The sequence below is a fragment of the Oryzias melastigma genome, linkage group LG14, assembly GCF_002922805.2.
Source record: "Oryzias melastigma strain HK-1 linkage group LG14, ASM292280v2, whole genome shotgun sequence".
Lineage (NCBI taxonomy): Eukaryota > Metazoa > Chordata > Actinopteri > Beloniformes > Adrianichthyidae > Oryzias > Oryzias melastigma.
In genome coordinates this window covers 13,103,715-13,114,415 of record NC_050525.1, presented here as the reverse complement: position 1 = coordinate 13,114,415, position 10,701 = coordinate 13,103,715, and the positions used below count along the sequence as shown (strand labels likewise).

At 35.5% G+C, this 10,701-nt stretch overlaps 1 protein-coding gene across 4 annotated transcripts in view; it reads left to right on the top strand.

Annotated features, from left to right (window-relative positions):
- The window catches only part of ltbp3 (latent transforming growth factor beta binding protein 3), a 39,381-nt gene that overhangs the window by 11,490 nt on the left and 17,190 nt on the right, over nt 1-10,701 (top strand). For all 4 annotated transcript variants that reach the window (XM_024266191.2, XM_024266193.2, XM_024266190.2 and 1 more), the window contains exon 2: nt 10,393-10,671. In XM_024266191.2, the coding sequence (XP_024121959.1) occupies nt 10,393-10,671 (279 nt within the window). The remainder of the gene's footprint in view (nt 1-10,392; nt 10,672-10,701) is intronic.

Genomic DNA, 10,701 nt, shown 5'->3' with positions numbered 1-10,701 from the left:
TATGCTTGCTGGTGTCTTTGGAGTCGTGTTTCATACAATCTCCATCTTTTTCTTCCTCCTCAAAAACCTGTGGAAAATAACCTTCGTGGTGGCTTTTACTCCCCATCCTTTAATGCTGCTCTGCTCATTCCTCACATTCACTTAGAGCACTAAATAACTTTTAGACACGCGTGATTATATATTTTTTTAATAACACACCACCTCTAGACTTAGGAATGTGTTAGATCTTCTACTCTTGAAGGTGTGGCGAAAACCTGAGCCGTAACTGAGAATACCTGACAGAAGCAGTCACAGACGTTCATAAACTGCAAGATGATTGTTTGAAGAAGTGAGATGAGGAGTAAAATACTTATGATCTCAACCTTACAGCTTGGTGCTGCGTTTAGAGTGTGATGTGACTCAGTCAGCTAACCACAACGGCTCTCCAGGAGATGATACGCCCTGCACTTAAACTGCACAAAAACAAAATCTATCCTAAGCTGAGCTGAAGATGAAGGAAAAGATTCACTTTATGTCATTATATAAAAAAAAAAAAATCAATCATGTTAGTTGAGAATCCAAAACCAAAGAAGACAGATCCTTTCAGCTAACTGAATAGAACAAATGAGCGTGTGATTGCTGACAGCTGAAGCATGCCACTCAATTTAGCAGTTTGCTGAAATTGTAGGTATAGAAAATTGTTAGGACACTGGAGGCTTATTTCCAAACTAACTGAACACAGCCAAAACAGTAGAAGAATAATTTATGAGAAAAAACTGCGGCTAACTGCAAAACTGCTGACCTGAAGGTTAGAGGGTAAATTAGCCACAAAAAGTGCAAATTTGTCGCAAAAATTTCAAGTATTGTGAACAGAGTTAAAAAAATGTTTCTGGCTCAGACTCTAAACAAGCTGAACAAACACTTTCACAAAACTAAGAATACATAAAATAAAACATCATAGCAATCTAAATCAGAAATATAACTTCAACAAAATGGTAGAAACCTCAGGTTCTATATATCTTAAATTGAGTGGAAAAAATAGTCAGTCTTTACATGTATGAAGCATGTTAGATACTCCAGTGGAATCAAGTCCAGGAGAACCTTTTCCTCCATCCCTTAAATGTTGGCCTTTTTTCACTAATTCACTGGAATAGTATGGTCTTTCTTGCGGCAAATATCAACACAACGCAATAGTAGTCCCAAAATGAGAAACAAGAGATCCAAATCCAAAGCTAGAAATTTTAATTGTTCAAAAACTGCTAGGAAAAAAAATACAAGCATCAATTTATGTATTTTTTATTTTATTTTGAATAGGTAAAAAAAAAAAAACTTAAAGTTTTGCAAATGAGAGTAGCCAAAATGTAGACAATATATTTTATAATTATTTTAAAAGTCTGTAATTAGTATATTTATAATTGAATAAAACAGAAAGAAACAAGAGAAAACATCAAAATAATTAAGGGATACCACAATTCATTCACAATTATTGGTTTAAGACTAAACTGTATGTTTCACCATTGAACTGAATTCTCAAAGAAGTAAGTTGTTGCAGCCCTACTGTATACAATTAGATGTATATTTCAAATGTCAAATTAGTGTTTTGCTACATTTAATGAGGATTTAGCATTTATTGTTTTATTATATTACACCAGGTTTAGTATAAACCAACTGAACATTTTTTCTTTATTGTAACTTATTTGTTAGCAAATTAACCAAATACATTTTTGTATTTGATAATTTTTTTGAATATGCAAATCATATATCAAACCAAAACAAAAATTTTCTTTCTATAAAAAGCAGGATTGAGTTGATGTACCTTGCCTTAAAATGTCTTTTTTGGTACATAACCTTGTTTTTTACTTAAGTCCTGGTTATTTTAACTTGGTTGGTGTGGAGCGTTTCCTTCTCAGCTTCAAACTAGTGCTGCCACAAACAATTATTTTAACAGTCGACTAATCACCAATCGGGTCATGTGCTAAGTGGATGTAAAACACACATCTTAACCATCATTAGCTTTCAACTAACTAAAAACTAGATACAGCATTACCTACCTGTGATAATGCTAGTGTGAATGCTGTAAGCTGAATTTGGCTGCTGAAGATGCTAGTGCTAATGGCTGAAGATCCTAAAATTGATAGATAAAAACGCTGAAGTTGATAGCTAAAATATTAGTTAAATGCAAAATTAGCCTAAAAAAATGAAAGAAATAATCCTAAAGTAGCCAAAATAACTAATATTCAGCTAAAATATTAGCTAAACTCTAGATTACCCTAAAAAACGTAAAAAAATTCCCAAATTAGCCAAAATAGCTAGCATGCAGTTGAAATATAAGCTAAACTTCAAATTAACCAAAAAAAAAAAAAAACTGAAAAAATCCCAAATTAGCCAAAATAGCTAGCATGTAGCTGAAATATTAGCTCTGCTCCAAAATATCCTAAAAAACAAAAAAAAGCCTAAATTAGCTAAAATAACTAGCATAATGCTATCTTAACTTTCAACTTTATTACACTCTGACACCATATAATATAAAGTAACGACTAATCGACTATTAAATTAGTTGTGGACTATTTTAACAGTCGATTAGTCGTCGGTTAGTCGACTAAACGGGGCAGCCGTACTTCAGACACACTAAAGTCTGACTTGAAGCTTTTTCTTCGTACGCTCACACAGAACTTTCCAAATTTTTTGATCCCAGTCATTTGCCTTGTTTTCAGGGTGTTTTTCTTACCCATCCTGGCGCAATTTATCCTCATATTAGTAAAGATCAACGCCATTACTCTGTTTTATTTGTCGTGACAGCACAGGGAAAAAAGTTACACAAGCACTTTCAACGTAGAATCATGGCCTATTATCATCTACATCATTATCATTATCCACTTGCCTACACCTGTAATTTTACTCTACATAAAGCCTGAATTCTGTTTCTTCTTGTCAAGGAGCTTCTCTTGGTGCAATAGAGGCAGTTTTCAAAACTAATTGATGTTATAAAATCATTTTTTTTGTTTGTTTTTTGAATAAGTAGGTAGATCATGATTTTTTTTCTTTTTGGCAGCATCTACAGTTTTTCTGCTTAATATTTATGCTTTTACCACAGAAATATATTCTGCATGTTGAAAATGATTTCTAAAATCTAATGTTGATCATGTTTGCCCTCTACTGTCTTAACTGTTGTCTGAAAATGGCAAATGGACAGGGTAAAGTCAACTTTGAAGCACTCTTGGGTTCACCCACTGCTAGTTAAATAAGCACACTCCTAAATCAGCTAAATTTGAATTCTTAAAAAATCAAACTGAGTAATTTCACAAATAATATGGACATGAATAGATTCTATAGCAATATGCATTTAAAAAGCCTTTGAAACCAGACTGAAAATACATTTTGGGGGATTTGGGTGACATTTCTTCATTTTTGTACCTGCATCTTATGGACATTTTAGGAACTGCAACACTTTTTATTGGAAACAGAAGGTTGGAGTTTTAATTATAAAGCAAAGTTTTATTAAAAAAGAACAGATACAAAAAATTTGTTGACATTTTCGGTTGAAAAAATCGATTTGTTGAGCAAGTAAGCAGCTCAATTCGCAACCGATGACTATGAATGTAAATGTGATGAAACCACCTATTGGTTTACAGTGGATCACACTGAAGACTTCTTCTATGGGCAAATTAGTGTGCAATGTGTTCCACATTGTTATGAACTTGTATTTAAATGTAAAAAAAAACTAAAAATATTTGTTTTTCAATTAAACTCATGGATAGTATTGTGTCTCTGGGCTCTTTGGATCACTGAAATCAATCTTAGACACCTGTGATAATTAGTTTACCAGGTGAGTTCAATTAAAGGAAGAACTACTACAGAAGAATGTTCCATATTATTAAGCAGACAAACATTTTAAAACAATATAGGAAAGAAAAATGATCTTTCTGATGCTGAAAAGTGTGAAATAGTTGAATGTCTTGGTCAAGATACCTTTGAAAAGTATTTGGAGTTTCTGACTGATTACTTTCTTCCATGGTCCAAAAAGAGGAACCGGGATTTCTGTAACAAAATCATCTTACATGACAATGCAGCATTTCATGCTGTAGGGAATACCTCTGCATTATTGGATGTTATGGGCATAAATGGAGATAAAATGATGGTGTGGCCTCCATCCTCTCCTCACCTCCAACCTCAAAACAAAATATCGATGAGACTGGGGATAGTTGACATCCAAACAGCAGCTCTGGGAGGCTGTTCTGACATCCTGCAAAGAAATTCAAGCAGAAACTCTACAAAAAATGTAACGAATGCAAGAATTGTGAAGCAGCTACAAAATAAGAGATCGTATGTTTAAATGTAATTTGATTTATTAAGATGTTTTTGATTGGAATTGTTGTAAATATGACCTCCTAATGCAGCAAATTCAACCATTTTCAGTTCTTTAGAATTTATTAAATGTTGTGGAACTCTTTAGTGTGTAATAATGTGGAAGAGTGCATTTTAAGGTTTTTATTTTTGAAAAAAATGCTGTTTTCTGTGAGGATTGTTCATTAACATTTAGTAAATACTCTAGCTGATTGTCATTTGCATTGAGTATTTAGAAAAATCATAGACAAATATACTGTCAATCTAAATATATCTGTGTTCATAATTTCAATCTCTATTGGAAAATTAAATATTTAAATATATGAAAGTTTAGAGATTTAGAATTTTTACCTGAAATCCATTAGAAAATTCTTTGAACCAGATTATAATCTATTTATAGTTCAAAGAATCAAATCAAAGTCAGTGATCTGATCTGAGTTCTTTAGAATGTCATGCTGGCCTCAATCTGCAACATCAAAAAGGCTTCATTCACTGGACCTGCACCACCCAGGAAATGTGACCCCGAGTATGAAAGACGACTCCCCTTTTTCCTTTGTGTTCATTAGTGTAGCACAAGATTCATCTGAGCTCCCAGTCTCTGTCTCAGACACATTCCCAGCCAGCTGGAGCCTCGCTCCAGACTGCCTGCAGTTTGTCATCTTCTCCGTCTCTCGGTTTAGATTGTTTAATAACATTTGGAAGGAGCTGCTTGTGCTTTCTTCTTCCCATGTCTGCAATCTCACTTTTTCTGCCACCACATCTTTCTTAGTTTCCTCAAACTCTGAAGCTGGTGTCAAACCTGCAGTTCTGCAAGGTGACCCTCCTGCTTTAGCTCTGCATGCGCTCTCTAACTGTGGATAAAGACAACTGTTAAAGGTTTGAATTATTGCACTGTGAGAAAGAAATGTCTCATTGAACTGATTTTTTATTGTGTTACCAGACTTAAGGACGTCCCCACTGAGTCTTAAACGATCTAGTCTGATAACTGTGCTGCAGTCCAGGATCCTTGGCAATCCCCACCTAATTACTTCCATGTGTGCAGATCTCCTCTCCTGTTCTCCACATTCATTTGATTGAAAAAAAGGATGAGTTTGGGTGTACTGGAAAATGGAAAAAAGTACAAAGTCTTCAACATGATGTGTTAGCTGCTGGGTTTTGATGTGAACATAAACACTTTTGAGAATTTATTTTTAAAAAAAGGCCTCTTTTTAACTAAGGATATATAAAAACCAAGCATACAAAAACAAATTTACCATAAAAATCATGTTAGGAAATCTTCTTTAAACTTCTTGCAAAAATTCGTTTAATGTTTAATAACTTTAACATGAAAAATAACTGGTTATAGCTTTCATTTAAAAAAAAAACACTGTATATGAATACTTGTGCTTACAACTCTACTATGAACTGGTAAACCACCCAGAGTGTACTCTGCCTTCACCCAGCAGTAACAGGGATAGGCTCCAGCAACCATGTGGCCCTCAACGGGTTTAACCAGGTTTGGAAGATGTATGAATGTTTATTTCAATTGAAGTTGTGGTGATAGGTTGATTCCAGTGTAGCTTGAATAAAATTAGATTTTCATGCAGATACGCTCTATTTATGACTGAATAAGAAACATTGATTTTGTTTTTCTTTGGACCTGAAAATTTAAAATCGACGAAAGTTCTCTTTTATCCAGGTGACATTTTGAACATTTAATGTGAGTAAAACATAGTTATTTAGTTTAAAAAAGTCTCGCAAAGTCTACAAGACAGCTTTATTCCTTAAAGGGGCTCTACCACGAAAATTCTACTTTTTGAGGTTTTAAGTGCATTTTACTGCCCATTCCTCACTCTCCTCTGACTTTACTGTGTGGTTTACGTTGTAGGAAAGAAGAAACACCTGCAACGGATTATCAACATGGTTCACTGAATCATTGGCTTACCAGTCTCTCATTGAGATAAAGATCTACTCAACATGCTGAAGATGTTCAGCAGCCTTGAGTCTTTATAAGCTGCACCAAAAGCTACAGGAATAATAACCACAACTAAACTCCACTTAGTACAATATTCAGCAATTTTATTTGTCTACAATAACTGATCGTCATTATCAAACAACAAAAAGAATTTAATTTTTCCTTTTTTTTAACAATATTGTTCAGCTGCTATTCCTGATTATTGTTGCAAAAACACACCTTAGCTGAACTTTATCAGTAATGACAACCTAGTTTGGATGTTTATTTTGTCCTGAGGAACAAAAACAAGTTAAACTTGGTCTTTATACTTAGAGTAGGTCCTTTTGTAGACACTGTTTATCGTTCTTTTTTTATTTATAGAAATGTTTTGACTGTGGTTTTAAAGGATGCTATATCTAATCTTGTCTGGAAAAGTTGCATGCTTAAGACAGAACAAAATCGGGATGTTTAGGGCTAAAACACATCAAAGATAATCAGATTTTTTAATTCTTTTTTGTGCATTATTGTTCTGATCACCCAGAATTGTATTTATTTTTATTTTATTTTTTATGAAAATGAGCAGTTTGAACAAAAGTGGAGTCGGACATGAAAGTAAACCATGATGTGAAACATAAACGACGTGAGGATGATGAAGTGTTTATATGTCTGGCTGCAGAGGAGAAACTGTTTTTGTGCTGTGAGGTTTCAGTCCTGATTGAACACAGTCTCCTCGCCAGGAGGAATGTTGTGAAAAGTCCTGGGGGAGAGGAGTCAGTTATAATCTTCTGTGTTCGTCTAACAATCCCAGCCACTGGCTGCTCCTTTAAACAGGAGAGATGGCAGCAGATCGTGTTCTCAAGTTTCTGTTTTAACTCTCAGTATTTCAGCAGTGATGGAAGAGTCACTGGAGGATGATTTGCATCAGCATCTCCTCAGCTGCTGCAGGAAGTGATGATGGAGTTGTGTTCTGCTGTGTGTCCAGTTTAGGGGAAGCTGGTTCTGATGATCCAGGTATCAACAAATTAGCTCTACTTGCTGTTTTAATCAGAAAGATTCAGATCTCCTCGCAGATGGAGACAGACAAGCTCATCTGAGAGCATTGATTGAAAGCAGAGCTGAAATCTGCAAACAGCATCCTGGCAGGGGTTCTTCAGGAGCTGGAGAACAAAGAATGTGTCATTCTGATTCATTATTTCAGGCTTGGTTGAGCAAAGATGTCAATGAGCACAGAAGATGACTGATCAGTGCAGTGCTTCTGCATGTCTCATGGAGAGTCTGAATCTGCTCCAGTTCTGTCTCTGACCCTGTTACCATCCGTTTCCATGGTAGTAATAGTGACATGAGGTTTGAAGTGCAGTGTGTGAAAAAAATATTTAAATTATTTAACACTTTTGGACTCTTTAAATGAAATTTGAAAGTGTGGATGAAGCCCGAAACCGTACTTAACCCTTATATTGTGTTTGTATGGAGAGAAAATAGACTCACTCGATTTGTCTGTCCTTAAATCCCGATTTGCTGTCCTTAATTCTCGATTTGTGACTCATACAATCCATTTTGTGGGTAATGTTATGTACTTGCAATTGTGTATTTACCATAGACAGTACATAGAGAGAACTGGAATGATCATTTCCTCACCCCTCGCATTCCAAATAGGAAGTACACGCTGGTCCCAGAAAGCCACAATCCCATTGACTTCTATTGAAAAATAAACAGCTATTACTCAGTCATTCTTTGTCAGAATAACCATTCTTGCTCTGGTGTCTCTTTTTTTTTATGTTATATCTTCTTTTTCGTAAGTTATCTAAGTTATAAATTAGCCAATCAGATGCCTCATTAATATTGTGTGATGCCTGCTGGCCCACCTCAAACATTTGAAGCGTGTGTGAAATAATAAAATTAAGTCAATTCAGTCTCCATTTTTCCGCCGTACGGATATCACCCGATTTTGCCAGTTTGGGACCAGACAACGTTAGCAAGAAGTGCACAAAATGTACTACAAATCCAGAATTATGACACACAAATCCAAAGTTACACACAAAGATGCATACACAAGTTACAAATCAAGAATTACACACACAAATTGAATGAGACTATTTTCTCTCCATATTATTCCACATTAACACTTGAAAACGGGTTTAATTCTGACCTGAACACAATATAAGGGTTAAAAAAAAGTTAGATGTCACATCTGTCTGGTTTATGTCTTTGAGTTGAAGACACATTTTAATCAATATAATGATTGCTTTTATTGTTATAAACATCTTTGTTTTTGGTCATTTTTCTACTATTTTTTTAAATAAATTCTTCAATTGTTTCCTTTGTTTTTTAAACACCTATTGAGCAAAGCATAAAAATCTTAGATTTTATCGTTACTTTGCAGGAGGACACACTCTTTAATTAAATATTTGTGTCTTCTGTCGAGCCAACAGGAGATTTCTCTTTGGTTTACTAATTCATGTAGGGCACAAAACAGAAGAGCAGAAAGACTCCTGCCTGGACTTCCCTCAAAACTCGCAGTTAAAGCTTTTGGTTGTACCTGTTGGTGTTTCCAGTCCATTCCTTTATCTTCTGGCAAATGTAGGAGGATGTGGTCTGATAAACTCGAACGGCAGAGATGTAGCCTTTCAGGTTGTGTTTATCTACTCTTGAGGAGTCTGGTCTGCACCGCTCTGGAGCAGCTGGGTGGTCTGAGGCTCAACAGGTCTGTTTCTGGTGGATTCTAAACACTGTCAATGTACAGATAAGTGATGTAAGGTTTGTACAGATAAGTGATGTAAGGTTTGGAGTTTTTGTGAGTAAAATGGGAGACAAACACAAATGTAAATGAATGAAAACCAGAAGGATTTTTGCTTAGGAAATCAGTGAATTCATGACCCCAGCAGAGACATTAGGAATGTGGTTTTTGCTGCTCATTTGATTTCACCTTGCTGCAAGAGATAAATTCTCATACAGAAATGATGCCTTTTCTCTTAGTAATGACTCATTTAGGATGTAATATGCTAAATCTAGAAAACAACACACTAGTTTGACTCTAAGTGGCCTACACTTGTATATCTATGGATACTTAAAGTGCTTTCACACTGTTTTACATCTATGGATTTGCTTACCCAAACGTGTGAGTGTGTAATCTAACCTACCAGAGGCAGCCTGACATGTGACCGGGGCAGGAATTGAACCACCAGGTCTCACTTTGACCTGAGTAACAGCTTTGAGTGGTGAGTGCTCTATAAACAGCTACTGGCTGCTAGAGGATAGCAGTCCCAAAGAGAAGATGGAGTGGAATCTGCTTTTATTTTGGTAATTATTTCCTTTTTGATTTCTGAGGATGCAAGGAAAAAATTGTTTTTGAAATTTTTGGTGTCATGTAGCAACTGACCATCCGTTATCATCCTAAAATTGATTTATTTTAACTCATTTAAAGCCTTAATAGTCCAATATATTTCTTTTTTACAATTAGCTCTATTAATTTAGCTTTGAAACAGTTTTTGTGGCAATTCTTAGTATCCATTTTTTTAGCACATCCCCAGTTTCTTTATTTTCCAGATATATTTTTTATTATATTACACAATAATTCAACAATGACAAGAAACTGTCAAAAATAACAATTCCAGTAGGTTAATTTTGTCATTTTTACTGCAAAACTTGAGATCAAACATTTTTTATGTGTTTTAACAAAATATCAAACATTTAGACACAAAATAGAATTGTATAAATCCATAAAGAAGGCAAAGATGAGATCTAAGCTATGTGAAAACTGTTTAAAAACCAGGAAAAGCTCAGTAAAAGTTCCTAGGATTTATTCTAAACATCACAATTATCTACCGTAACTCTTGTTGTTTGTTTTAAGCCAAAACCTTTAGAGCTAATAACTTTTTGAAACTTCCATGTTAAATTTTGAATTAAATCAATACTAATGGGGGGTCTGTTCTGTCATTGTTAACGGTTAATGTGATTGATAAACTCACCAGTATACTTTAAAGCCTTTTTAAGTACAAACTGTGACTTATTCAAAGAAAAATGTATAGAACTTTACTGTTTTTCTTTACTCTTTCTCCTTTGATGTGTTTTACAGCTTTTCCTTCACTGGAAATTAGCATCAAGTGAAGTGTGAAATATTCTTCTCCTTCTGTCTACAGTTGTGTGCCCCCTGACTTGCATGAATGGCGGCGTCTGCAGTTCCAGGAAGCACTGCCTCTGCCCTCCCGGTTTCACCGGCCGGCTCTGCCAGTTTCCACTCCAGCGCTCCCAGCAGGCTCAGGCGGCGCGCGGCAACAAGCAGCCTGTATACTCCGTTCCTCTGAAGTCCGATGGCCACAAGCTGATGGAGCACTCCGGTCTGGGGCGCACACAGCTGGCTCAAACACACTCGTTCTTTACCCTGCCCTTGTCACAGGGGGGGCACCACTCATCTGAAGGTACCAGATCCGTCCCGCGTGCGACTGCAG